The sequence below is a fragment of the Patagioenas fasciata genome, chromosome 26 (assembly GCF_037038585.1).
Source record: "Patagioenas fasciata isolate bPatFas1 chromosome 26, bPatFas1.hap1, whole genome shotgun sequence".
Taxonomy (NCBI): domain Eukaryota; kingdom Metazoa; phylum Chordata; class Aves; order Columbiformes; family Columbidae; genus Patagioenas; species Patagioenas fasciata.
In genome coordinates, this window is record NC_092545.1 from 6,337,194 (window position 1) to 6,364,039 (window position 26,846).

General features: G+C 54.4%; 5 protein-coding genes, 2 long non-coding RNA genes and 1 other non-coding gene across 12 annotated transcripts in view; 4 read left to right on the forward strand and 4 right to left on the reverse strand.

Annotated features, from left to right (window-relative positions):
- Nucleotides 1–7: 7 nt before the first annotated feature.
- On the reverse strand, nucleotides 8–3,414 carry LOC139825666 (uncharacterized). The gene is made up of 3 exons (XR_011735881.1): nucleotides 3,231–3,414; nucleotides 2,056–2,205; nucleotides 8–48 (listed from the first exon to the last, which is right to left on the reverse strand). It is a non-coding gene; the product is annotated as an uncharacterized lncRNA (long non-coding RNA).
- On the forward strand, nucleotides 1,935–10,614 carry SLC18A1 (solute carrier family 18 member A1). 3 transcript variants are annotated; one of them, XM_065856639.2, is made up of 16 exons: nucleotides 1,936–2,140; nucleotides 3,363–3,544; nucleotides 3,774–4,107; nucleotides 4,728–4,786; nucleotides 4,994–5,077; nucleotides 5,316–5,408; nucleotides 5,542–5,631; nucleotides 6,534–6,577; nucleotides 6,732–6,792; nucleotides 6,906–7,001; nucleotides 8,583–8,661; nucleotides 8,769–8,820; nucleotides 8,990–9,053; nucleotides 9,137–9,256; nucleotides 9,456–9,589; nucleotides 9,868–10,614. In XM_065856639.2, exons 2-16 carry the CDS (start codon nucleotides 3,421–3,423, stop codon nucleotides 9,979–9,981), a joined length of 1,548 nt encoding a protein of 515 aa, XP_065712711.1. In that variant the 5' UTR covers nucleotides 1,936–2,140; nucleotides 3,363–3,420; the 3' UTR covers nucleotides 9,982–10,614. The 3 variants fall into 3 exon arrangements, with proteins under 3 accessions (XP_071655547.1, XP_071655548.1, XP_065712711.1); XM_071799446.1 differs by lacking the exon at nucleotides 3,363–3,544 and having other exon boundaries at nucleotides 1,935–2,174; XM_071799447.1 differs by lacking the exon at nucleotides 5,316–5,408 and having other exon boundaries at nucleotides 1,935–2,140.
- Nucleotides 10,615–11,936: 1,322 nt separating this feature from the next.
- Nucleotides 11,937–14,730, forward strand: MAK16 (MAK16 homolog). The gene is made up of 10 exons (XM_065856638.2): nucleotides 11,937–12,003; nucleotides 12,354–12,403; nucleotides 12,578–12,687; nucleotides 12,780–12,844; nucleotides 12,967–13,118; nucleotides 13,295–13,349; nucleotides 13,440–13,514; nucleotides 13,679–13,789; nucleotides 14,009–14,065; nucleotides 14,154–14,730. Exons 1-10 carry the CDS (start codon nucleotides 11,989–11,991, stop codon nucleotides 14,340–14,342), a joined length of 879 nt encoding a protein of 292 aa, XP_065712710.1. The 5' UTR covers nucleotides 11,937–11,988; the 3' UTR covers nucleotides 14,343–14,730.
- On the reverse strand, nucleotides 14,698–18,148 carry TTI2 (TELO2 interacting protein 2). Its single transcript, XM_065856637.2, has 7 exons — nucleotides 17,311–18,148; nucleotides 16,857–17,043; nucleotides 16,255–16,347; nucleotides 15,754–15,938; nucleotides 15,523–15,666; nucleotides 15,119–15,281; nucleotides 14,698–14,839 (listed from the first exon to the last, which is right to left on the reverse strand). Exons 1-7 carry the CDS (start codon nucleotides 17,937–17,939, stop codon nucleotides 14,759–14,761), a joined length of 1,482 nt encoding a protein of 493 aa, XP_065712709.1. The 5' UTR covers nucleotides 17,940–18,148; the 3' UTR covers nucleotides 14,698–14,758.
- Nucleotides 18,149–18,227: 79 nt separating this feature from the next.
- LOC139825665 (uncharacterized) lies at nucleotides 18,228–24,009 on the forward strand. Its single transcript, XR_011735880.1, has 2 exons — nucleotides 18,228–18,336; nucleotides 23,275–24,009. It is a non-coding gene; the product is annotated as an uncharacterized lncRNA (long non-coding RNA).
- On the forward strand, nucleotides 18,382–18,476 carry LOC136112313 (small nucleolar RNA U13). The gene has a single exon (XR_010652832.1). It is a non-coding gene; the product is annotated as a small nucleolar RNA U13 (small nucleolar RNA).
- Nucleotides 18,764–25,571, reverse strand: RNF122 (ring finger protein 122). 3 transcript variants are annotated; one of them, XM_071799449.1, is made up of 6 exons: nucleotides 25,469–25,571; nucleotides 21,281–21,437; nucleotides 20,407–20,452; nucleotides 20,179–20,220; nucleotides 19,343–19,422; nucleotides 18,764–19,261 (listed from the first exon to the last, which is right to left on the reverse strand). In XM_071799449.1, exons 1-6 carry the CDS (start codon nucleotides 25,527–25,529, stop codon nucleotides 19,147–19,149), a joined length of 501 nt encoding a protein of 166 aa, XP_071655550.1. In that variant the 5' UTR covers nucleotides 25,530–25,571; the 3' UTR covers nucleotides 18,764–19,146. The 3 variants fall into 3 exon arrangements, with proteins under 3 accessions (XP_071655550.1, XP_065712795.1, XP_071655551.1); XM_065856723.2 differs by having other exon boundaries at nucleotides 19,343–19,425; XM_071799450.1 differs by lacking the exon at nucleotides 25,469–25,571 and adding an exon at nucleotides 21,706–22,268 and having other exon boundaries at nucleotides 19,343–19,425.
- Nucleotides 25,572–25,967: 396 nt separating this feature from the next.
- DUSP26 (dual specificity phosphatase 26) overlaps nucleotides 25,968–26,846 on the reverse strand; it is a 35,357-nt gene continuing 34,478 nt past the window's right edge. The window contains 1 exon segment of the mRNA XM_071799316.1: nucleotides 25,968–26,764. Within this exon segment, the coding sequence (XP_071655417.1) occupies nucleotides 26,565–26,764 (200 nt within the window). The 3' untranslated portion in view covers nucleotides 25,968–26,564.

Consider the following 26,846-nt stretch of genomic DNA (forward strand, 5'->3'; position numbering starts at 1 on the left):
CTGGAACTGGAACTGGAACTGGAACTGGAACTGGAACTGGCCAGGGTGCTGGGCGGGATGGGCGCGGTGAAGGGGAGCGGGGAACGGGAAAGAAGGGAAAAGGAAAGAAGGAAAAGAGAAAAGAAGGAAAAAATAAAGGAAAAAAGAGAAAATAGGGGAAAAAGGAAAAAGAGAAAAGAAGGAAAAAGGAAAAAAGGAAAAAGAGAAAAGAGGGGAAAAAAGAAAAAAAGGAAAAAGAGAAAAGAAGGAAAGAAGGGAAAAAGGAAAAATGGAAAAAGAGAAAAGAAGGAAAGAAGGAAAAAAGGAAAAAGGAAAAAGATAAAAGAAACAAAAAGGAAAAAAAGGAAAAAGAGAAAAGAGGGGAAAAAGGAAAAAGAGAAAAGAACGAAAAAAGGGGGAAAAAAAGAAAAAAACAAGCAAAAAGAGAAAAGAAGGAAAAAAGCGTTATTGGAAGAAAAAATCATGGTAAATATTTATAATGGCTAAAAAAAAATAAGCTCAAAGAGAACTGCCTGGGAAAATCTGACGGACACATGGAAATGCTTCCAAAGCAGATGTGAGTAAGTTTGTCCGTCATCTCTGCAAAAGAAGTGACACGACACTGGAATCTTAGAGATGACAAATGAGATGGCATCCTGAGCCTATGAAAGAAAAAGAGAAGAAGAGGAAGAAGAAGAAGAGAAAGAAGAAGAAGAAGAGGAAAGAGAAGAAGAAGAAGAAGAAGAGGGAAGAGAAGAAGAAGAAGAAGAAGAAGAGGGAAGAGAAGAGAAGAAGAAGAACAGGAAAGAAAAGAAGAAAGAGAAGAAGAAGAAGAGAAAAGAGAAGAAGAAGAAGAGGAAAGAGAAGAAGAAGAAGAAGAAGAAGGAAGCAGAAGAAGAAGAAGAAAAGGAATAATAATAATAACAACAACAACAATATTAATAACAATAACAGTCCCCACATGCCTCTCCTCACCTAAAGGGGAATGTGAAAGGTTTTTCAGGCCGAGCTGAGCAATGCCGCGGTCCCTCGGCAGATGGTGGTGCTGCACTGCTCATCCCCGCCTGCTCTGCAGAGCCTTGCAAAGTCACTGCCAGGCCCAGCCACTCAATTCTTCGCTCATGAAACACATTGAAAGGCTTCAGTTTCTGCTCTAATGCACATCCAGGGAACTCCGCGGTAGGATGTGCTCATCTCACGTTATTGGCGATGGTTTTTGGCCATGCAGAAGCCAGATAAATGGCCTCAACGGCAGATTTACGCACCAACAGAGAAAGGGTGAATATGTCTAGGATTTATTTTCTTTCTCTGCGATAAATCTGTGTATCCTGAATCAGTGATGGTATCAGTTTTGCTTTAAAAAAGAAATCACAGAGCAAAGTGTCAAAAGTTTAAGAAAACAGAAATGATGGAAGAAAAGAGATCACGTTTTCCGTGGCATTTGTAGTATCCATGCATGGACAGAGTTTCACATCCAGCCCTGTTAATCCAAGAGATCTCCCTGTATCCCTGGAGATAGGACAGAGAGTGTAAACGCACAGGGAAGGCTCAGGACGGGCACCCTGGTGCCATCATCCTCCTGTGCGAGCAGGGGCACAACATCAGGTCTGGAGGGAACACAACCCTATGAGGTCTGGGATTCACCAAAGACCCCTGAGGTGCTGCAGGGCTGGTAAAAACCACCAGGTTTTACCCTAGGATGTGAAACATGGAGCTACAGTTGGAACGAGATCAGCCGCGCCAAGGACAAGCAGCATTAGGCAACAAGAGAACAACCATCAGTCCAAGAATAGAATAGAATATTTTATAGTTATTTTGTACTGTATATTTTGTATTTTTTTTTTTGTATTTTATATTTGATATTTCTTTATAAACGCAGTTCCCTGAATGATGCCAGCCTTGCCCCCCGGTGCTCAGCCCCAGGCGAGAGTTAAAAGAGAGATAAACTGCTGCACAACCCTGCAGAACAGCCCTCCCGCCTCCCTGTCCCGCTGACGCTGACGCAGGGGGAGCTGCAGGGCTGAGCGACACTTGTTTGAGGTTCCAATTAAATCTCCAGGGAACAGGGACACTCACCTCCTCTCCTGATAAAAGGGACCCATAAATCCGGAGGCAGCAGCTCCCGCCGCAGCCGCCTCCTCGCAGCACCATGGGCTCCGGGGTAAGACTTCGCTTTCCTCTGCTCCACGCAACAGGTTGGCATTGACACAGGGACAGGGTTTGCGGCTGGAGATATAAGGGTTATATTAATCCACATGTCTTTATTGTCTATGCTTCCTAATTTTTGCATATATATATCTGTGTCTATCTTCTTTTGCATTAATTCTATTATTTGGTCTTTGCTGCTACTTGGGGGCACAGTGAGAAACCATCCCTGTTTCCCCACTAAGTGACCTGTGTGGCATTCGTATTCAATGACAGGGGGTTTGGACAGTTTGCTTTTTTTGTTGTTGTTAGAAATTGATAAATAGCATCGGCTGGGATGTCAGGAAACCACAGGAGTGTTAGAAAGAGCAGCAGCTTGGACTCAGCTCCATCCATTTTGCCCCTTACCCTCTGAAGTGCCTGTGAGCTCTAAGGAAGTAAACCGCTAATTGTCTGGTTGGTTTAGTGCAAACTTCTGACTGATATTTTCAGTGCGACTGAGCAAGCAATCTCCTCTCAGCCCTCCAAAGCCCTGATCTTAATCACGTATACTGGGCTTTAAGTCCTGTATCTCACCGTGACATTTCAATTAGGTCAAATGAAAAGACATGTAAGGTAAATGAATTTCCTTTGAGACCTAACTTAATCTCCAAAGAACAAACATGGAATAAAACATGTAGAGATTACCGCAGATAAGCTACTGCCTTGATCTGTGCTTTGAGTCTTTGGAAGGAGACTTAAATGATGCCTTGGAGCAGGTACAAGGTGTCTCAGGAGAATGGAAATGGATTAGAGCGCTCCATCTGCAATTTTAAATGCAGGCTGGATAAACCCACGGTCTCACAGCAAATTATAAGAGGAGAGGAACCGGCTTCAGGTTGTGCCAGGGGACGTTGAGGTTGGAAATTTGGGATAATTTATTCCCCAAAGGGCTGTGGGGCATTGGAACAGGCTGCCCAGAGCAGTGCTGGAGTCACCATCCCTGGAGGGTTGGACAGACGGACATGAGGTTCTCAGGACATGGGGCAGTGCCAGGGGTGGCGGATGCTTGGACTCAACCTTCAGGGGCTTTTCCAACCAAAACACCCAAAACAAACCAAACCCACCCAAGCTGGTGGTCCCAGCTCCTAGAGAAGAGCACCCAGCCCTTGGAGGACACCAACACAAAGTGACCTCAGGAGCTGCTTTCTCCAGGGAGAAGCTGTGGGAAGCTGTAACCCGGAGTGGTTTCTTTAAAGGCTCCAGGAGACCTTCATTCCTGAAGATCAGGACGCAGCCGAGCTCCAGGTCCTCGCCATGTCCCCGGGTGCCCATGGCACACCCTGGCAGTGTCTGGCAGCGGGACGGGCGTCGCGGAGGCTGGTGCTGGTGGTGGTGTTCGTGGCGCTGCTGCTGGACAACATGCTGCTGACAGTCGTGGGTACAGTGTGCGGCTCTCACTGGATTTTTTGGGTGCACCTCAGGGTTTCAGCTCCTCGGTTGGTCTCCGGTCGATGCTGGCAGGATCCACACACAGGGAGAGCCCTGGGGAGGGAGCTGGGAGCTTCAAGGGCACCAACATCTGGCCAGTATCATTCAGTTTACCTGCAGGCTGAGCCAGAAAATGGAGTAAAACCACTAATTAATCCCTTCCCTGCCTTTTCTTCCAGTACCGATCGTCCCCACCTTCCTTTACACAACAGAATACGAAGGAGCCAACAGCTCCATTGTTCCAGCCTGGACTGAGCTGGCTCCTCCAGCCTTGAAGGTTCCTCCTTTCTCCTCCGTGTTCTCCTATTCTGACAACACCACGCTGTCCATCCTGAGCTCCAGCAGCCCCACGGAGCTGGAACGCGGGGCAGGGAGCAGCCCCCCCCAGCCCAGCAGTTGCCCGGAGGGCCAGGAGTTCCTCGCCAATGAAAACGTCCGCGTGGGGCTGTTGTTCGCCTCCAAGGCTCTGGTACAGCTGGTGGTCAACCCAGCCGTGGGTGTCCTGACCAACAGGTGGGTCAGAGAGCTGGGGTTGTCCTGGGGGCAGCTCTAGGGCCAGGCAGCTCCAGCCTGCTAATGAGATACCAGGAGCTGAGCAGCGAAGGTCTGTGCTGTGCGTGTGCAGCCCCTCCAGTCACAGAATCACAGGAACTGGGGGGTCAAATAGCAAGGGGGAGGATATATGCATTGAAAGAAGCATAAATTTTACCTTTTCTGAAATCCTGTAAGTTTACAGTACAATATAAGCCTCACTAATGCTCTCCTCAGGTGCAGACAGATGCTGTTTAATATCAATAACCATCAAATAAACAAAGAAAGATTTCCACCTTGCTACGGATATGTTGTTGAGATTTTCTGCCCCGAGGTTGTCTTTGTCTCTAGCAGACGGGTGAGGGGAGCTCGACTTCTCTCTGCTCGCTCGGGGTGGGCAGATGAGTTGGTAAAACAACAGTCGTGTCCCTGGGTGAGCTTTACAGGATCATTTGAGGGCACCAAGACACCAGGTGCCTCCCCGGGCTGCACTCACGGGCACGTCCCATGTCCAGGACACGCTCACCAGCCCGCAGGGACGCCAGCTCTGCAGCTGGGCGAGGAATCCTCCCTGAGACGGTTCCTCTTGTCTCCCATTCCAGGATAGGATACCACATCCCCATGTTCATCGGCTTCATCATCATGTTCATCTCCACAGTCAGTGAGTATCGTCCTTCGCTCTGGAGAAAACACTTTGGGCTGTACCTGCACCACCGTCCCTGTGCAGGAGAGAGGAGTGAGAGCAGAGTGACCGCTCTCAGAAATCGGTGACAAGAAAGGACGAGTGGCACCCAGCACCCAAACTGGTGCAAGCAGATTCGCTGTGACCTCCTGCGGGGTTTTGACACCGTCTCTCTCTTTCCCGCAGTGTTTGCATTCGCTGGCTCCTACACTTTGCTGTTCATCGCCCGAGCCCTCCAAGGCATCGGCTCCTCCTTCTCATCCGTCGCAGGTAAACATTTTAGTTATACCACAGGCTCTGCATTATCTGCACTTGTCTGAGCTCAGTTATGAGTAACCAGCCACAGGGATGCACCGAGCGCCTTCCTCAGTGTCAAACTCCTCCTCCTCGCTGCACCAGCAAGGTGGGTGCAGCTGGTGCACCCTGGTGAGCAGATAAACCCCCCAAAGCAGATAAACCCCAACCCATGGTCCCAGCCGCCCCACACCTTTGCTTTTCCTGCCCCCAGGCTTGGGCATGCTGGCCAGCGTCTACACCGACGACCTGGAGAGGGGCAACGCCATGGGGGTCGCGCTGGGAGGCTTGGCCTTGGGTGTGCTGAGTAAGGAATCCTCCTTCCCAGCGGGGTTTGCACTCGCAGCATCTCCAGAGCTCCGCTGGCCGTCATCTCCGGAGCAAGGTGACCCGGCCACGTGGTGACACGGCCCGTGGTGACACGGCCCTTTCCCTTGCAGTCGGGGCTCCCTTTGGGAGTTTGATGTACGAATTCGTGGGGAAATCATCTCCTTTCTTGGTCCTGGCGCTCCTGGCTCTCTTGGATGGAGGTGAGAAGCCAAATGGTTTAATCTAACCCACCCCAAAAAAAAGTCACAGGAAAATATTTAAATGTAGATGTTTTGGGAAGAATCTCTCAGGGCTTGTGTGATGGAAAAGGTAGATTAATACAACATGGGTAACATCATCAGCGTTGGTTATTCTATTATTGCTAAATAACATGTTTCCTACCACCAGCTGACTGACAGCAACGCAGTAAGAATTAGTCCCTCATTACTTAATAACCCCCTTGATTGATTTAATGGCTTGAATAGCACATTCAGCAAAGCGCTTTGAACTGTGAATTCTGTGTAAAAGGCACACTTGTCTGCTGCCTCTTCGCTGTGCCACAAAGGAATCGGGCTTTGCCAGCATAAATGGTGCTCCTGTTCTTGTGCCGCGGCTGCGTTACCGCTGCAGGCCACGAGAGGAAGGTCCAGATAGCAGAAATGTGCGTTTTTACTGGGAGGTATTAAGCTAATTAAATTATAGTCACAGTACCATCTTTGCCTAGATGTACTGCGAGACATCTTTAATGAAGCATGTAAGAGCTTTTGGAAAATGAAACACAGGTCCCATGCACATGAAGTTTCCTTTTTTCATCCTATTCTTTTCCACATCTCGTTCCTGTTGTGCTCCAGCTGGCAGCCTGACGGGGAGCAGTTGTTATTTGGTTGACAAAGCCCTTCTAACACAGTCCCCTTCAGGGAGTTTTGCTGCTCCATCCCCCAGGAGTGGCGCTGGGACCGCCCTGCCCCTCTGCTCACTTGAACCATGTCCCCAAACTCAGTCACAGCGTCCCCGGGGGCTCTGCCCATGGAAGGGGTCGAGCTGAAGGAAAAGCCAGAGGGAAATGCATCTTGAAGCGATGCCATCTCCAGAAATAAGCTAAAATTCAGTGTTTTCTCCCCAGCTTTGCAGCTCTGCATTCTGCAGCCCTCCAAGATCTCCCCTGAGGTGAGCGCGGGTGTGTTTGTACGGATGTGCGTGCACAGATGTGTGCAGATGTGGCTGAAGCGGGAGCTCCCCCGGGCTGAGGGCTGAGCTGGGGACAGGTGCGAGCGCACAGGGGGATCTCAGCCGATGTTTCCCCCCCTTTGCCACCCCACAGAGCACCAGAGGAACATCGCTGGTCACCCTCCTGCGAGACCCCTTCATCCTGGTGGCTGCAGGTACGGGTGGGCGGCAGCACCCACCTCCGGATACAGAGGCTCACTTGCCCTGCTTGAAACAGCAGCAGAAAGCGGCTAAACCGGAGCGCTTCCCCTGTTCTCTCTCCCAACAGGAGCCCTCTGCTTCTCCAACATGGGGGTGGCCATGCTGGAGCCCACCTTGCCCATCTGGATGATGCAAACCATGTGCTCCCCGAAGTGGCAGCTCGGTAGGTGTCGTGATTCGTGCCCTTCGCTCCCAAACGCTCGATACAGTTCTGCTACAACCGGTCCTGCTTTGGCACCACAATGTGGGTTGAATAATCTCTTGTATCGTTCTAAAAAAGAAAACACATATCCTCACCCGCACAGAGTGAGTGATCCCAGGCTGCGTGTTGCTCCAATTTCAGCTGGAAATGTCCTCAGTGGCAGCCAGACAATGTGCTTCTCTCTATTATTGAAAAGATTGTATAGAATCAGGCTCCCCACAAGAGCAATAAGGGAGGAAGAAAGGCTGTTTCGCGCACGGGAAGCCTGTCGAATCCCATCTTCTGCAGGGCAGATAATGGGCTCGTGCTGGGCTGGAATCCTGGCAGCCAGATGGGTTTTGCAGAGACAGCTCTGAGTAAAACGAGGCCATTTAGAGAGTCCCAGGCAGGACGGGATGGTACGTGCCAATTACCAGCTGCCTAGAAAATGTGAGATGGAGATAACATTGTGTTCGCTACGAAAATAAAAACTAATTGTTATAAAACCCAATTGGCTGAGGAATGACCCGGGGGGTGCCGCAGGCTGCACTTAGATCCCAAATTGAATTGCAGGCTGGGAGCAGGAGGGCGGAGAGCTCCTAATCCAGTTACCCTCCCCGGTAAGAGCCTGCGATGGGCGAGGGGAAAGCAGCGTCCCAGGGCTGCTGGCAGTGGGGAGAAGGGACGGCCACCAATGTCACAGGCTGAGAAACACCCTCAGGGCCGCTCCCAGCACCACTGAACCTTTGAGGCGACTTAGCAGGACCCGGAGGTCAGTTGACATCAAAGAAAACCCCAAAATCATTCACCAGGTTTTCAGGTTCCTGAGGTTTGAGAGCAGTTTGGGTCTGGACACAGCTGAACCTGCCAGCCATCTCACGAGCTGCTGCAAACTCAAGGGGCTTCTTTATGCTTCGCTTTGCTCACTCCCGTAGTTCTGCAAAAACAAGCCCAGAGGAGCTCGGACTAAACCTGCAGGATTAACAGTGCTCTGTAGCTGCTACAGAGAGAAAATTAAACATAAATCAGTGCGTTTCAATAAGGAAGTTGTCTTAGTGAAATGGAGCTGATCAGTTTTATTTATAGTCGGTGGGAGAGTATATTAAAAATAAACAACTGGTAGATCAGCAAACAGTGCAAATATTTAATTTGGACTACATAATGATCCCTAAGCGTTTTACTTAAGCAGTTATTTTATTTCTCTTTATTTAGTAAGTGAAAAGCAGACGGCAAGGGGAGAAAGGTGGAAGAGGAAGAAACTACGACAGGAGAGCAGGATGAGCTTGTTAAAGCAGTGGGGACAAAAAGTTCTGCATTGAGCTTCTGGTTGTCTCCCAGAGCTTGTGGGCGAATCACTGCACCTCTCTGTGCCTCAGTTTCCCCCCTCCAAAAGCAATTTCTGTGGCTCCCTATGTCTTCAGAAAGGGACCCCCACCCTTCTACAGGGCATGGACAGACCTGGCTCACGATATTCCCCAAATGGGTGGCAGTTAGCGAACATTTTTGCAAATCCCCTGTATTTTCTTAGGGATGACATAGGCTTTTTTGTGCTCTGTCCCTCAGGGATGGCGTTCCTTCCGGCCAGCGTATCCTACCTCATTGGCACCAACCTCTTCGGGCTTCTGGCCACCAGAATGGGCCGGTAAGTGGAAAGCAGAGATTTCAGGTCACCCCAGCCCTGTGCTTTCCACATGAATCACACCTGGGGCTGAGAACGTCCACCCTCTGCTACCCATGGGCTCCTTGCAGGTGGTTGTGCTCCCTCATCGGCATGGCCGTGGTGGGAATCAGTCTCCTGTGTGTAAGTAGCACAAGACAATTTTGAGACCTTTCTGTAGAGATCAGGAACGAGATGGGGTTTTGTGTCCAGCAATCAGTGGTTGGACACGTGTGCCGGTTTCACAGGTTGATGTTCCACCTTCATGCAGTTCCTCTGGCCTCACTCACATCCCCTCTCTCTCCTCTCAAAGGTACCTCTGGCCACAAATATTTACGGGCTGATCATCCCCAACACGGGGCTGGGCTTTGCCATAGGTAAGGAGTCGGTGTCTGGGCTGTGCGACACGGTTCCCACAGAGCCCCGCGATGAGCCAGCGCGTCCCTCTGGCTTTGGGCAGGGATGGTGGACTCCTCCATGATGCCCACCATGGGTCACCTGGTGGACCTGCGCCACTCCTCCATCTACGGCAACGTCTACGCCATCGCTGACGTCGCCTTCTGCATGGGCTTTGCCATCGGTACGAGGAACTTACTCACAGGGTGACGTACCCAGCGTGTATCTTGGTTTACTACTCCCTCTCCTCCACCCACCATCCGCTGCAAGCAGGCAGCGCCGAGTCTGCAACGCATTCACTGTGGATTTACAGACCCCCCCCCAAAGTGGGACGGCACCGTTTGCTCTGTCATCTCAGCTTTTTTCAACCTTTAAATCACCAGGTCCGTCCACAGGCGGTGCGATCGTACGAGCTGTTGGGTTCCCTTGGCTGATGATCATCATCGGCGCTATCAATATTGCTTACGCTCCTCTCTGCTGGTACCTGCGCAACCCTCCCGCTAAGGAGGAGAAGATGGTGAGTTGAAATATACTTTATTACCTTAAAGTATTGGGGGTTAATAATCCAGAGATTGAGGGGGAGATTAGAACAAATTACCCAGGGATTACATGTTCCCTTTTGGGCTCTACTCTGCCCTCAGAAAAGGGACAAAAAACTCAGACAATAAACCCAGGAAAGTCTGGAGCTACGGCAGAAGTTGCCGGCTGCTTTGGCTTTCTGTAAAAGCCATAATGCTCTCATTAACTATGCAAATTAATCACCGCTTTTACTGACCCGTGATTTCCTTTTCCCAGGCCATCCTAGGCCAGGGTTGCCCCATGCAAACCAACAGCTACGCCGCTCAGAAAACCCTGCGCCATTTCCCGCTCACAGATGACAGCGACGTGGAAGCAGAAAACGTGGAATAGCAACCACGAGTATGCATGCCCTGGTGTGAAGCTTCATTACATTGACAGGATGTGGATGTTTTCGTGCCTAAAACCCCAGGATTTCGGGTTCTACCAAACTTCGCGGTGCCAACAGAGCCCACTCTGCCTGTGCCACCGCCAGCCCCTCGAGAGCGAGGTCACCGTCCCGCTAATGTGTTCCATGCTCCCCTAAAGACAGTTCAAATAAATGTTCGGTACAGCTTTGTGTGTTGTGATGTTTATCTGCTACTTACGGCTGCTTGTGTGTCCCTTCCAACATCCATTAAATTCATTTCCTTGAAGAAATTCAGGCAGAAGTAAAGCTAAAAGCTGGTTTAGACCTTAAACACAGACTGGACCAACAATTCTGGTCAGATTCCTTGTGACAATCCGCGACTAACAGCGTTTGTACAGATCCCTGTGCCTCACCAAGCCGGGGGAAGCGGCTGCGTTGCTGATCCTGACCCCCTGCACTGAGATAAATGAAGTGATTTAATCACCCTTTCGCAATTTCCTGGCCACACATTCAGAGCGAGAGCAGCTGTACTGTTAACAATAATTATTGAGTATCACAGCCTGCAGAAGTACAGTAAAGACACTGAAGTAATGGAAGTATCAAATTAATCATGGAAGTATCGGTGAAAATTCCTGTGATCTCATTTTTCCCTCTGAAACCTCAAACTTAACAACTTCTCCGGTTCCACTGTTGGCGGTTTATAATATAAACTCATTTCTGTCTTGACTGAGCAGCCAGAGAGCCCAGATGATTCACCGCTCTGGAGCTGCACGATGCAGATGCGTTTGCCAGCGGGGAAACAGGAGGATAATCACAGTTCGTCAAGATTCGCTACCTTATGACTCATTACCAACGGTCGTAAATGGCTGTTGCCAGACAACCCCACACCACCGCGGGCCCATTGCCCCGCGCTCCGCACACACAAGATTAAATTATATGTCTTAGGCTGGCTGGAAGTGACTAACGCTAAGCCCGTTCTCAAAACCTGGTTATTTTTATCCCCCACCTGTTTCCCCGCTTTGCCAAAAATAAAAGGAAAACGTCTTTGCTTTCTGCCATGGAAGGAAAAGCACCGAGCTGTTCTATTTGGGGATTTATTCTCAAGCCCACAGCGCACCTCCCTGTTTAATTCCAGCCCCCCCTATGTGCCCAGGGGCTGGTTGCTCACAAACCACCCCTGTGAGCACCAGATGGGGGGTCCCACCAGCCACCCCCCCAAAGCACCTCACCCAGCATCACTTCACCGTGAATCTGCAAATCCGGCTCTTTCCTCCAGCATCGGCAGCTCAGGCTTCTTAATTAATAAATTACCTGCAGTGCCAGTGATGCTGACGGAGTTTCTCTGCTCGGAGTGAAGAATTAGGTTGTAATTTTTGCATCAAATGGCACACCCTGCTGAATAAAACACGTTTTTTGAGCGCATGAACGGTGATATAAACAGCTCTGCAGCTTGGGGACACAGAGGAAACAAGGGGCCTCTTGGCAGCTGTGGAGAAAACAGTTTTACCCCTTTGGGGAAAGAACCTGCAAAGAAACATTTCTCCCACAGCTTCTGTGGCTTGAAATTAAACACCATGCGTCTGCATGTTCATTAATGGCATTAATACCCTTCTGTCTCCGTCACTGCTGCCACCTCCCATCGCCACAAGCACAGCGAAGGACGGAGAGGATCGGGGAAGATCGGAAACGTTCGGAGAAGATAGGAGCCCCCTCAGCCGCCCCCCCCGCCTCACGCCAGGGACAGGCCTCGCCCAGCGCCGGGACGGGGCCTCCCGGGGACAACGCACTCGACACGGCTCCCTGAGCGGTGCGCACCGGCAACGAGCTACGACACCCTGTGGGATTAACGTTCCACAGCTTCATCCACCCGCCCAGAGCAGCCCCGGCCGCCGCCATGACACCCCGGCCGCGCCCCTTCCCTTCCGGTTCCCGCGCTGTCGCGAGAGCGCGCTGGTCCCCGCCCCTTCCGGCGATGGCCGCGCGGCAGCACGATGCACTCGGACGACGTGAGTCGGTTCCGCCCGTTGATTCGGTTCCACCGGTTAATTCGGTTCCGCCCGTTAATTCGGTTCCGTCCGCCCGCCGTGCCCGCTCCGCCGTTGGGTCGGTTGCGTCCGGCGGGGGCGCGCCCCCCAGCACGTGGCGGGGGGTCCCCCGTGTCCCCAACCCTGGGAGTGGGGACACAGACCCGGGGGTGTGAATGGGGCTGTGACAGCAGCTGGGATGTCCCTGCGTGCGGAGAGGGGACCCCAGGCTTTGTGGGGGTGTCCCCGCCATAGAGACACACCGGGGGCTGCGGGAGGTGGGGTGGCAGCGTGTCACCCGCTCTTTGTCACCCACTCTTTGTCACCCGCAGGTGATCTGGGACACGCTGGGGAACAGGCAGTTCTGCTCCTACAAGATAACGTGAGTTTTTGGGGGGCCAGGCGCTCCCGGGGTGGGGGCACAGGGCGCTTCGGCAGTGACAGGCACAGGAGGGACAAATGTGGGTGTCCCTGGTCCCTGTGTCACCACGGCCACACGTGAGGGGCGCAGTGGGTGTCCCCCCCATTTCTGCTTTAGCTCACCTCCCCTTTCCAGGACAAAAACCCAGAATTTCTGCCGCAATGAGTACAACCTGACGGGGCTGTGCAACCGCTCCTCCTGCCCGCTGGCCAACAGCCAGTATGCGACCATCAGGGAGGAGAAAGGTGAGATGTCCCCTGGGTGGGGAGGGGACAAAGACTCCCTGCCTGAGGGCACCCCGAGCACCCCCCCAGAATCACATTCCCCTTTTCTTTAGGTCGGTGTTACCTGTACATGAAGACGATAGAGCGGGCGGCTTTTCCCCGTCGACTCTGGGAGCGGGTGAGTTAATGAGATCGCTAAAAAGTGCAGTCTGATGTAATGCACCAAGACTGCCCCCAAGCACAGATGTGTCCCCACTTCATCACTGCTCCGTAGCTCAACTCTTTTCCCTCTAAACCCAGGTCTTGCTAAGCAAGAACTACGAGAAGGCGCTGGAGGAGATTGACGAGAACCTCATCTACTGGCCGCGGTTCATCCGGCACAAGTGCAAGCAGCGCTTCACCAAGATCACGCAGTACCTCATCCGCATCCGCAAGCTGACGCTCAAGCGACAGTAAGTGACGTGACGCTGGTTTAGGCAGAGCTTGTAAATGAACCTGGCTGAAACAGACCGAACCGCGGCATAATCTGCATGTATAAATGCACTTAAACTAATGTAACTGCTGCTTGTTGCCCTGAAATTTGCTCGTCTGCTACATAAGAGGCTGATGGATTCACTGTTCTCTGTAGGAGGAAGCTCGTTCCTTTGCGCAGAAAGATTGAAAGGCGAGAGAAGAGAAGAGAGGTAACGTCAGCCTTTTGTGAATCTCCCTTCTATTCCCTCTGTTCCGCGTGTCTTTCAAACAACTGACACGGCTCCTCTCTGCTCCATCAGGAGAAAGCCCTGATTGCTGCTCAGCTGGATAACGCCATCGAGAAGGAACTACTGGAAAGGCTGAAACAGGACACGGTGAGGATCGCTGCTGGAACAGTGCTTCCCTAAAATGCAGAACCCCCTGTTTTCTGTGCTTCAGAATTAGGGAAGGGGCTGAGCCACAGGTTCAGCCTGGTTTGGTAGCACCTCAGCTGCCTTCCTCCTGTGACTGACAGAAAAATCCACATTTTCCTTTTCAGTACGGAGACATCTACAACTTCCCCATCCACGCCTTTGACAAAGCTCTGCAGCAGCAAGAGGCAGAAAGCGAGAGCGAGTCCGACGCAGAGAAGGAAGAAGATGATGAGGAGGTAACGCTTTCAGCCATGGCACCACAGTTAATCCCTCCCTGACCGGGTGTGGGGCACTGTAGTGTGAATGGTGGAGTGAGAAGATGAAATTCGGAGGGGTGATCTCAGAAAAGTGTGTATGTACAAGTGGTGGCTTTGATGGCTCTTCCACTGCAAGTCGTGACGCTGTGTTGTGCTCAGCGTGCATGTACTGACTGCTGCTGGCTTGATTTCTTACAGGACATAGATAAAAGAGAGTTTGTGGAAGCAGAGGACAGTGACCTCAGCGACTTTGAGGTAGGTGAAGCACCAGATTTAAACTGTCAGCCTAAAAGAGGAGGTTAAGTTCTACAGCTTGCTTTGATGTCACTCTGGTCTTTCTCAGGACATGGATAAGTTGGAGACAAGTAGTGAAGAGGAGCAGGAAGAGGAGGAGGAAGTAGAGAAGAAAGCCTCTCGCTCCAAAGCGAAGGGGAAAACTCCCCTGAAAGGACCAGCCAGAAGAAAACGTCCCTACATCGAAATAGAATATGAGAAAGAAACAGAGCCAGCCACCAAAACAAAAGCAGCCTGACTCCTTCCTGAACTCTCATTTTGTGCTGAGTGACGGAACTCTGGACCCGTCACGAGAAACTCCTTCCAGCTTCCGCCACTCTGCGCAGGACCCTCAGTAACTGCACCATTTTCCATACTCTAGACTAATGATTTTCCTTACAAAAAGGATTTCTGTCATGACACCAGGCAACTGCAGCAGGTTTGCACAAGTCCTGCATGAAGCACAGTTTGAAGGGAGAAGACTCCTGAGCTCTAAAACCAGACCAGTCTCAGCTGGGGCTGTGTGTGGGGAGGAACCCGGACTGGGGGCACTGCCTCTATTGTGTTTGGGGGACTTACAGGGCTAAAAGGGGTGGGATGAGAAAGACAGTAACTTTAAATAAATAAAATATTTTACTGTACAAAAAGCAAGGTGAGCATTGGATCAGCCAGGCCTCACGTGTTCTCTTGCACTTGTCTGAGGCATTCCCGGACGCGGTTCTCCTCACAGCTGCTGTACACACCTTCCAGCAGGACCTGAAACAACAAAGGCATCAATATCCACCTCGGGTTTGTGGTGCTAGCAACCCACCCCAGCTGTCTGTCAGACGAGAATAATACAAACCATATATATATATATATATATATATATATACACACACAGATATATATATGTTGATATTTATCTAGTCACCTATCAAGTCAAGCAATGATGGTGGGGGGGGCGGAAACTGATGCCTTCTAAACTGTTTAGGCCTGAGGAAGCCCACGGGCTCTGGGATGCCCCACGTTGCCCGTTCTAAGGGTCCCACTCACCTTCACCTGCCCTTCGGAGCAGCGATCCAGCAGGATGAGGCACTGAGTGGCTCCCTGGAGCAAAGCAGTTTTCACTGACTCTGGCGTGGAACCTCGGTCGGTGTGTACGTCCCACATCATCCTCAGCAGGGCTTTGAGGAGCACGGGGAGCCTGCACGGCATTCTGCAGGGGGAAACAGCAACACACACCCTCTAGAGCCGGGGAAAAGCACAGCCTCGCTCAGCAGCTCCCACATACTTCAGGCAGGACCTGCTGTTTGCGTAGAGCAGGCTTGTAGCTGCCTTAAGACAAGCAACCGATGAGGCTGCAGAAGCCGCCGCGTTCCTTGTGCCCAGAGGGAGGGTATGTGCCCCAAATGCACAGGAAACATGTTCTATAGCGTCTTTCACCCCCAGAGCTGTACCTGGGCCAAGCGTGCTCTATAATGCTCTGCAGCGTCTCCAGTATTCCCAGTCGCGCCTCTTCCTCAGGCCCATCACAGACTTCCAGATAGCCCAGGATAATGCGCTCCAGCCTCTTCAGGTGCCGCGCGATCAGGATCCCAAGCCTGCTGAGGTAACAGACACACGCTGAGCAGGGAGAGCCAGACCAAGGGCACAGCGGATCCCTGCAGGGCTGCGATCGCTGCTCTCACCTCTGCACAAAGGCCGGCAGGGCCTTGGCGTACACCCGCCGCAGCGCCAGGCGATGCTCGGCCTCCATGTGCGTCAGAACCAGCTGCAGCACCTCGTCACAGGCGGCCGTGGGCCTGGGCAGCTTCTGCTGCCGCCGCGCTCGCTCCAGGATGGGCAGCAGGTCCAGCAAGCACAGCAGCACGGCCTGGTTCGGTGTGAGATGGGAAATCTGGGTGATCCTGCTGGTGTTCTCTCCAAAACACCAGTGAGCTCCAACCCTGCTGACCACCCGCAGCTTTTACTACCCGTTACCAGCCCTCTTCAGCCAGGCTGCCACCCAGGAAGGGCAGGAGGCAAAAGATCTTCCATCTACTTCGAGATTTTACTGAATTACTTTGTCTCTTGGTCACAGGCAGTGGTAGTAACAGCCTGATTGGATTGTTTGCGAGGAAACAGGTTCTGCCACTGCCTCGTGGGGCTGATAGGTAATATCGTGAGGAAGATTAAAATGAAGTTCCTACCTGGATGAGAGGGGCCTCTCGTGAATAGAGGTGGTTGTACAGGGCGTGGTACACGACCTGAGCCCTGTTGAACTGGCACAGATCAGCAGCTGGCTGCAGCAACAGAGAACAGAACATTATTCCTGGGCATAGCATTCAACACCCACCTAACTTAATAAAAGACAACAGCCTTCAGAAACACAGGTCTTATTAAAGAAAAATCCAAACACCAACCCTGGCACATACTCCACATTAGGAATTTTGCTGACAAGACGGTGGGAGCAGGTGCTGCAATAACTGCAGGTTAAACCCCAATATGCACAGGAGCAGCCACTCTCCCCTCGCCAGCTGCGTTTCTGCTGTTCCACAGATATTACTTTAATATCCTGCTCTGCAAACTGGCTGATATGTGAATCAGCTGAGTTCTAAAGATGGCAAAGCAATTCTGTGCTTCGTGTTAACAGCTGGAAGAACTACACACACCGACACACACAGGGACAGGGTGGAGAATGGAGCAGAATCGCCAGGTTAACAGCAGAACCAGGCTTACAAGTTGGGAATCCCAACAGGTTTGTTCCTTCAAACACCGCCCAGAAGGAGATCAAATTTCTCAGATCCCTTACCACATTGAGAACGATATGATGCAGGCAGCGCACACCCAGGATCTTATTCTCCTCCCGATAGTCGTCCGAGATGAGCAGCGACGGCGGGAGGACCCGCTCCAGGTAACGGCCCAGCCAGGGCCGGGTGACGTGAGGCAGCGTCCAGGAGAACACGAACTTTGTGGCAGGGTTACACTTCCACGTGTCTCTGGAAACACAAACAGAAGCTCAGTGAAGGCTGGAATTAATGAATGCTGATTTCCTACACACCAGGGCCTCTCAGCGAACACTAAGCTCTGATTAATTCCCCCCTGCTTCCATTACTGGGTATCTGGGAAGCTTTTGGCCGCATATTTATCATCTAGTGTCTTGTAGTGTCTGAGCTCACACAGTTTCACAAAAGTTTTCAGTATTTCCTACACAGAGAAGCCCAACACACCACCCTCTGCACCGCCACCCTCACCTTCCTACTCACTTGGTCAACTCCTGCTTCAGGATCGCCATCACAGCTGCAAACCTCCCCTCCTCATCTTCATCCTTCCCCCGCAGGAATTCAGCCACCGACCCGCAGTCTGCAGCCCGAACCAGCGATGCCAGCAGCTCCTGCGCCACTGACTGGGACCTCGCGTTTGTCCAGGGCCTCTCCACAACGTGTGTCGCGGCAAAGATGTAGATGGGCGCCATCACACGGGCAAGGACTGGACCCACCATGGGGACGCCCAGAGACTCCTGAGCCTTGGCCACTTCCAGCTTCTCAAGGAGACGCAGAAACACCGAGCCAACATCCGCCGCTCTCTCCACTGTCGCGGCGTACGCGCTGTCCTCCCCGGGGAGATCCGCAGCATCTTGCTCCTGCTTTGGGGGTGCGGCATGGCCACTCAGCACCGCCACCAGCTCGCCCAGCGCCGCGGGGCTCCGGCCCCCGAACAGCCACTGCCCATCCGCCGCCTCGATGAGCACACCCAGGTCTCTGAGCACTCCGGCCCCGCCGGGGCCTTGGGAGATGAGCAGCCCGAGCTGCAGCAGCACCTGCTCGGCCGGGGGAGGCTGCCCATCCCGCGGCCCCTCCAGCCTCAGGGCCCGCACCAGCCCGCTGAGCTCCATGGCCCGGCCCCCGCCGCCCTAAAGCCCCTTTAAACACACCAACACACGCAGCTTTCAGCACCCGGCCCGCAGGGAGCGGCGCTCAGAGGGAAACAACCCCCAGAGCGGCCCCAAAACTCCTCACAGCTGAGTGCGGCCACCATCCCCAACAAGCGCCGCAAACCGCGCCGCTGCCGCAAAATCACGTGCTTGCCGTAAAGGCGGCGGGGAGAGGGCGTGGCGATATATGAATAAATTAGCATGTATAATAAATCACTAATAGGCGGGGAAGAGCGAACAGTGCGGCCCGGAGAGCGGCGGGGGGAGGATGTTAGCGCGGGGGCGGTTGATGCAGAGGGGTCTGCACCGGTGGGCGCGGCAGAACCGGCGGGAAGGTCTCCCTCGCCCTGACGTTGAGGTGAGGGGCGCGGAGATGCCAGCAGGCGCGGGGCGTTTTCCCGTGATCCTTCCGGTTCATAGCAAATGATGAATGGGAGCGGCACGCGGCTGCGTGACGTGTGCGCCCTGCGTTACGACGTGCACATTCCCCTTCTGAGCGCCGGAGGGTCGCTGACGTCACTCTGACGTCACTCACGTTTGTTGTCTTAAAAATATAGGTTAAAAACTCTTCGGTTTGGGCACCTGGTGGGTGGGTGCGGCCCGGCACCGGAGGGGGAGTTTTGGGTCTATTTCGGGCACTTTGAGCATTTTTCTGCACTGACACGTGCACGCAGCCCTTCGTGTGCCCCCCCGGGGTCTTTGGGGGGTCCCGGCCTCCCCCCAGCTCCCCACATCCCCCCCCAAAACGCTGCCGCCCCCGGTGAGCACTCACAGCTCAGACAGGCTGAAAAATTGTCCGTTTAATCGTTATTTTACAGAAAACCGTGTGTGTGCCCCCCTGCGGGGGGGGGTGAGTGTCCGGGGGGATCATGTACAAAAATACTCTGTGCGGCAAAGGGGAGGAGGGAGCGGGGGGGACACGCAGCCCCCGCCGTGTCCGGCTGTCCCCAGGCTCCCGTGGGGTCCCCGCGGAGCGACGTAAAAAACCCAAACAAACCCCCAAAACAACGCGACGACCCGCGAGTTAAAAATCCCAACCCGTAGATCCCGAATCCTTCGAGACGGAGCGGCCGATCCCCCGGGACGTGGGGCCGGGTGACGCGGGGCGTGGGCAGCCCTGGAGCCGCGGTCCCGCCGCGGTCCCCGTGGGCTCCAGCCGGCCAGGAGCTCACACCAGCTCATCCAGGAGGGTCCCGATGCCCGCGCGGGGCTGCGCCGGCCCCGCCATGGGCTTGTTGCACATGGGGCAGACGCAGCGAACCTCCAGCCACTTCACCAGGCACCTGTGGGGCGGAAAAATGGGGGGGATGCGCATCCCCGCTGGGGAGATTCCCCCCTAGGCCCCTCGGCCTGGCCGTACTCACTTTCTGTGGAAGGCGTGCTGGCACGGCAGCACCCCCAGCTCCTCCTTCACCTTGAAATCCTCCAGGCAGACAGCACAGGTCTGCTGTGGGGGGCAATATGGGGGTGAGGGTGGGTGTGAATACCCACTGCGATGCCCACGCGTGGCCCCGCTCCCGCCAGAAATCCCACCGCTCTGGTGCCTCTTCCCAGGTTCAGCCCAGTTCCCAAACCGCCCTCGAGGAGGGGTTTTCTCTCCCCATTCCCAGCCATGTGGTGCTGGCACGTCCCCATCCCGGCCTCGCTTTGCCTGTGAGCCAGCTGTGACCCCATGGAGCAGAGGGGACATGTCCCAGAGCATCGTCCCCATCAGCCCCATCTGCATCCCAACCTGGTACTACTCAGATGGGACATGTCCCAGAGCATTGGCCCCATCGGCCCCATCTCCATCCCAACCTGGTACTACTCAGATGGACATGTCCCAGAGCATCGTCCCCATCAGCCCCATCTCCATCCCAATCTGGTATCACTCAGATGGGACATGTCCCAGAGCACTGTCCCCATCAGCCCCATCTCAATCCCAACCTGGTATTACTCAGATGGGACATGTCCCAGAGCATTGGCCCCATCGGCCCCATCTCCATCCCAACCCGGTACCACTCAGATGGGACATGTCCCAGAGCATCGTCCCGATCAGCCCCATCTCCATCCCAACCTGGTACCACTCAGATGGGACATGTCCCAGAGCATCATCCCCATCAGCCCCATCTCCATCCCAACCTGGTACCACTCAGATGGGACATGTCCCAGAGCATCATCCCCATCAGCCCCATCTCCATCCCAACTTGGTACCACTCACCCCGTGCACATTCAGCCTCCGGGCATCACCTTTCAGAACCACCTGAGGGAGGAATGGAGGTGAAGGATTAACATGGGAGGGATTTTGCCACAAGTTGAACCCAATTGGGCAGGGGCAGGTCACGCCACTTCGGAATGCACCCCACTGGGACAAGCAGCATCGGTCCCCACTGTGTCCTCACCCGCCTGCGTCCCCGAATTACATGCGGGAAACAACCCCTGATTTTACCTCCTTGTACCCGAACCTCTCGCTCTGAGCCTGGTGCCGCAGTTTGCTGGAGAGGGGAGAAAAGGGCACGGTCAGTTTTACAGCATCCTCAAGGGTCAGGTCTGACCAGGGTGGCCAAGAATATTTGGGAGGCACCTGAAAGCAGGGGAGCACGCCCTTCCCGACCAGGGTTTGGGGACAAGCGGCTCTGAGGCTGCGTTTGTGCCCTGGGCAGAGCAGGGCCAGCAGGAATGGGGGAGCGATAAGAGCCGGCAGCCCCGATTGTTTGCCTTAGGAAGTTGTTCGTGGCGCAGGAAACGCTGTTATTTCCAGCACTCGCCCGCCGGCAGCTCCCAGCCCCACTGTGACCTTGGCCAGGGCGAGGGCGCCGGGGAAAACCGCATGGCAAAGGTACCCAAGACACAGGGAGAGGGGACGGCGAGCAGCCTTCGTTTGTCCTCCAGCCCAGACACCGAGGTGAGCATCTGCAGCCCCAAAAACGGCTGAGAGATGCACGGAGATGCAGCATCCCGGCCCACCCGGGCCCTGCAGAGACACCCACTGCTGCCTCGGCTTCGGGGTTAAAAATAGTTGTCCCTGCACAGGGAGTGTAAATGTAAAGACACATCCTCTCCCGGGCAGCACCGCTCCTTCCCTGCCCGACACAATGCGTCCCCCCGCCCGCTCCCCTGCAGAACAGGAGCCCCTTCCTGCGTTTCCTGCCCTGGTCCGGCTGCGGGGACCGTGGGGACCATGGGGACCGCGACTGCGCTGGCCACAGCGTGGCGGGGGGAAAATCCTCCTGGCGAGCGGCTCCCGCATCACGGGACAAAACAAGGGGGTGCTGGGGGTACCCCAGGGATGCCGCCCCACCGCCGCAGCCCCCCCGGCTCACCTGATGAAGTAGCAGCAGAAGATGAGGCTGAGCACAAAGACGAAGATGCCGGTGCCGAAAATGACCATGTAGATGTTCAGTGGCAGATCCTGGAACGTGATGGGAGGCATCGTGCAGGGTTTACTGGTATAAATCAGTCCCAGACTGCAGGAGCACCCTTTGGGGGGGAAAGTCAGTGTTTAGGTGGAAGGAGGGGACAAAGAAGTGAAGGAGATGTTCGGTGAGAGCAGGGAGAGCCTGGGCTGACTCCGTCCCCTCCGGAGTTTGCAAAGTGGGCAGGAACCGACGCCAAGACATGGGCTGGTGGCCCGAGAGCTGGAGATCTCCCCGGGAAGAGCAGCAGCCCCTCCGAGCAGCACGGAGAGCAGATGCTGCCGCATTCCCACAGTCACGAAACCCTTCGCCAGCAGCGCAAACAAACGTACCCCAGGCAGAATCCAGGCGTCTGGGAGAAAAGGAGGCCCCGTGCTTTCATCTCCAGAGAAACACATGGAGGCTGGAAGGGGATTTAGGGAAGGACAGAGCGAAAAAAGAGCTTGGAAAACAAGAACAGTTGGTGACTGTCATTGCTCCCTGGGAGCCAGAAATGGCAAGTGGCTGGTTCGTCCTTGGCAATGGGAGACGCGCCGGGGCTGTGCGTTCAGCGCCACAGTGGCCACATCCCCTTTCCCAGCAAAACCGTGGGTGCCAGGACACGTCAGCCTGGGCCACCGCGTCCCGCTGCAAGGCTGACACCGCGGGGGGAGCGCGGAGAGGGTGTCACATAGAGACGGTGACAGCGCGGCCACCCCAGGGTCCCCACTAACCCAGGGAACGGGCAGGGAAACACCAGCCCCGCTGCAGCTGCCTGTGCTGGGAGCTGATGCAAAGTCAGGCTCTGGCACTAAATAAGCGCCGCTTTTTATGTCTTGAAATCGTGCTGACCCCACAAGAGCTGGAGCTTTGATTTCTCATCAGATCTCGCTCAGACGGGACTTTAAAGGAGAGCAGACCCCCAGCCCCATGTGTGCTCTGCTGAGCATCTCCCCCCGCCCCGTCCCTCGGTCTCATCAAAAAGCTCCTATGGAAACACTTCTGGCTTTAATTACAGCCCACTGAAATCCTCCGCCTGTTTCTCATGAGAGGATGAAATTTGCGGGCGGCAAAACTGCACCAGCACGAGGTCCCAGGTTGGGTCCGTCTGGTTTCGCCCCCACTGCTATGGGGACAGAATGAGCAGCGGGGGCTGCAGAGGGACCCGGGACATCTGCGGATCGAGGGGAGCCCGAGCAGGACGGGCAGGCAGCAGAGCAGCCCTGGGGTGACATCTTGCTCGGGGACACCCCATTCCCAGTTATTCCCAGTATCACCACGGCGCTGGGGCCGTGAGCTGTGCCCACGGGGAAAGCACAGCCCAGTTTTGGTGTCATAAACCCACATTTGCCACATACTGGGTGCAGGAGGCCAAGCAAGCCTTGCAAATGGGCAAAAGCGACGATACGTGGTTGGGGAGCTCAGAGCTCTCCCAAGTTGAAACCGCGGTTTGTGGCTGTGCAGATGGAACAGGCGGCAGACAGGAGTCTGGACCATAGGAAATGGGGTTTTCCTGCTCCGGAGGGCAGAGCCGCTGCCCATCTTTGCCTCTGGGAATCGCCGGAGACAATTTGGCAGCCACTTCTGCGAGTGAGAAAGGGAGGATTTGTTTGTCGGGTCCTGCTCTCCCAGCCTTCTGCTCTGGAGACCACCAGGTGCACGAAAAGACAATAGGAAAGGTTGTTTTCTTTTTCCACTTCCGTGCTGGGAAGGATTGATAAATGCTAAAAAAAAAAAAAGGAGTCTATCGTCTCTTAAAAAAACCACTGAGCAACCAAGTGAGGTAATGCTGGTGGGACACGGGCTGCAGAGCAGCTGTTGATGGATGGAGGAGCCTCATCTGAGGCCAAACAGAGCGTCCTGGGTTGTGGAACAATAATGGGTCACGAATGAAACAATAACGTTTCCTACGTGTATTTCAGATGGAGAGCTATTCCAAGAATCTGCTGAAAAGCACCAGCCGTTCCCGTCCCTGCCAGGAGAGCCACTGCGCCCCATCCCGTGGGGCACAAATCCTGTTCCCCAGCCCCACAAGCTGCTCGCTGAGCGCTGCTCCACACCCGAATTCCTTACAAGCCACATGGGTGCTGAGAGAGACCAGAAACAGGGCGAACACTGAGGGTGCTGTGACCCCAGCCCCACAGTGAAGGAAGCAGAGGCGCCGCTGTGACGTGTCCCTGCCACAGCTGGCACACAGCTGGCACGGCTAAGTTCAGCATCACCAGCTCAGCAAGGCTCATTCACATGAAACAGGGTGTCAAGAACCCCCGGGCTCCAGGCTGCGGTGCCGAAATGAAGACCTGGCGGGCACCAACCCCAAACTACCCATTTCACCAGGTGAAGTCTGGCGGTTTTGCACCCGAAACCAGAATCCCTGACGGCAAAGTGCTAGAACAATTATTTAGTTGGAAAATGAGAAAAGAGGTGTCACTGGACGTCTGTGAAAGCACCTACAGAGACGCACTGACTTTCCGGACCCATCTCTCTACACGAAGGATGCTCAGAAAGGCCGCTCATCTTGCCAGCAAAGTGGTTTTTTCCATGCAAGCTGCAAAGCCTCCCCTTTGTAAGCCCATCCTGCGCAGGCACATGGATTTTGCTGAGCAGAGCTTCTCCCTCACCCCAATTCTTGTTCAATAAAACAAATGGAAAACTCAGCAGGTCATTAAATAAAACCATTCTTTCTACTCCTACACAAAAGCTGTGGGCTTTGCATCAGAAAATTGAATGCAGCCTCCATATAATTTTTGCTGGGATGCTGAAACAGGCTTCCTGCAAAAGTTGCCCCTAAGCCAAGCTGTTCTCCATGGGGGATAAGCAGGTCCCCCCCAAATAAAGTCACCTGGGGACTGCAAAGTCCCCCGAACCACAGCTGAGCAACAGGAGGAGAAATTGCCATGTAAAAGAGGAGCTGGAATGCCCAGGCAGCACCGCATATGCTGCCTGTTGCCATATTTTGAATACACCTATTTAGGCTGAAAATGTGATTTCTTTAGTGGCTCTCAGGCTTATTTACACCAATGGCCCCAATTCTGCAAAGGTCCTTAGGGGCGCACAGCTAAGCAATTTTGCTGGACTCTGCTGATGTAAATATCGGCCAGCTCAGGGCTTAAAGCCAAAATGTACAAGTCACAAGCCCAGGGCTGGTCTCCTGCACCCACGTCCTGCCCTTTGAACACGGGTGGGCTCTGTTCCTGGTGTTTCCAACGCCCCTGCGTTCGCAAGCTGGCGAAAGCTGTGGCTGCTCAGAGCCCCGAAAAGCAAAGTCTCTCTTATTCGGGATGTTTCTTTAACACAGACACGTTTGCATTTTCTGCTGTGGAGCATTGGCTTGCATTCCGTTTAATGGAAGCCCATGCACACACCACATGCCCAGGGCTGTTTGCAGGACTGGGGGCTTCGCATCCCCCAAGCTGCACAAGAACACACAAACTATGTGTTACAGGAGAGGAAGCCACTGCTTGCATTATATTTAGCTTCAAAGGCTGTAACCCTTTTCATAAATCAAAATAACCCAGCCTTTGTTGCTCGGGCCAGGCTTTGATGGTGGAATTCCCAGCGCAGCTTCTCAACTACTTAATCATAAAAATCAACCACTTCTCATTTAAACCAAAACCCCCCTCACATGTGCAAACTCAGCTCCACGTTCCTGACGATTTCTTAGAGTGAACATGAGAGCGAGGAGCCAGGGCCTCGTCTGGGGGCTGTTAAAAATCAGTTTATTCCACTTCTGCGGACACATGAAAGATATGAAAGCGGTCCGGGTTGTTTTGTTGTTTCTTTTTTCATTGCGGCCAGCAGATGAAGCGAAAGCATGGCAAACCCAGTTAGTAATTGGCTTTATTCCTGGGAGATGAGCGGGTCTCGCTGCTCTGGGAGACAAACTCCTTCCTCGGCCGGACCGGGACTCCCGGGGGTCCCGGGGACCCCAGAGCGGGGCTGGGGCGGGAGGAGACGGACGGACGGACGGACCGAGTAGGGAGCGGCAGCGGAGGGGCTGGGGGCGGCGGGGGGCTGCCCGCTCCCCCCAAACTCACACCCTCTCCCCGGGAAAGAGGGAGGGGAGCGGCTGCCCATGGCCCCCCCACCCCAGCCCCCCAGTCCCCCCGCTCTCACCGTGGCACCACTGGAACGGGGGCATCCGGCAGCCGCTCCGCCGTGCGCCGTGCGGGGCCATGGCCGGGAGGGGCTGGCCCGGGAGCGGCCCCCCCCCCCCAAACTCCGCCCCGAACCCCCCGAACCGCCCCCGGAGCCGCCCCAGCGCCGAGCGGCCCGGGGGGAGCTCGGGGTCCGACACAGCGCGGCTGCTCCCGGCGCAGGCGTTCGCATCTGCCCGGACCCCTAAAACACGCACGGGCGAGCGGTTCTGCTCAAACGCGGCCCCATCCTCTGGCAGAAATCACTGAATCACAGATGGTTTGGGTTGAAGGGACCTCCCCAGCTCCCCCAGCTCCCCCCCTGCCACGAGCAGGGACATCTTCACCAGCTCAGGTTGCTCAGAGCCCGGTCCAGCCTGGCCTGGGATGTCTCCAGGGATGGTTCATCCACCACCTCTCTGTCTCAGTATTTTACTACCCCCATTGTAAATAAAAAAGCACACAAGGGACAGCCAAGCTTTTTCCTTAGCACTCTCTTTATTTTTACAGGCTAACACTAGGCATGGAGGACACCCAAACACTATGACAAAAAGGCCTGTTTGCCTGAGCCCACACACCAGACCAAATTATATCACGGACCAGATTATATCACATCGCTACACGGACCAAGAACAAATGGGAAACAAGACAAGGAACACACAGAGCTTCAGTCTCCTGGGAGGGAGGGACAGGACTGGCTTGGCAAATGCATCCACCACCTGGGAGAATGAAGCCTTAAAGGCTTCCCGGAGCCAACAGGGAGAGATTAACCCGAAACATGGGGCCGAGTCCCTCCGGAGGCATCTTGGAGCGAGCAGGCTGGGAAGGAGGGGGTGCGGGAGGCTGACCGAGGTTGCAGGATTGCAGGCTGGGGGCTTATGCTTTACCACTATAGCTCGCATGTCTGGGGACCCCCCTTTAGCGGAGCGGGACGCCCAGGGGCCAGGTGCATGTAAACCACAAGCTGCCAAGCGTCTGCACCGTGCAGAGAGCCCCGTCTCTGCCACTCAGCGGGCATCGCGGTCCGGTGAGCGCTGCACACCCCCGGCTCCCCCCGCACAACCGCTCATCACCCTTCACGCACTCCTCTTCATCCTCAGGGCGTTGTCCAGGGCGACGAGCTGGCGCAAGAAGCCCCGGTTGGGGATGATGCCGCGATGGTCCTTGACCGTCTTTATGGCTTCTACAAGGGGCATGTGGTGGCGGATCATGAGGTAGGCGAGGACCAAGGTGGCCGACCTGCTCACCCCGACAGCACAGTGCACAAGGATCCTTCCTGGGGGTGAAACAGAGGGGCTGGCTCATAGCAGACCAGATAACCCAGTTACAAAAATACTGAGGGCCCAACTGTTTGCCAT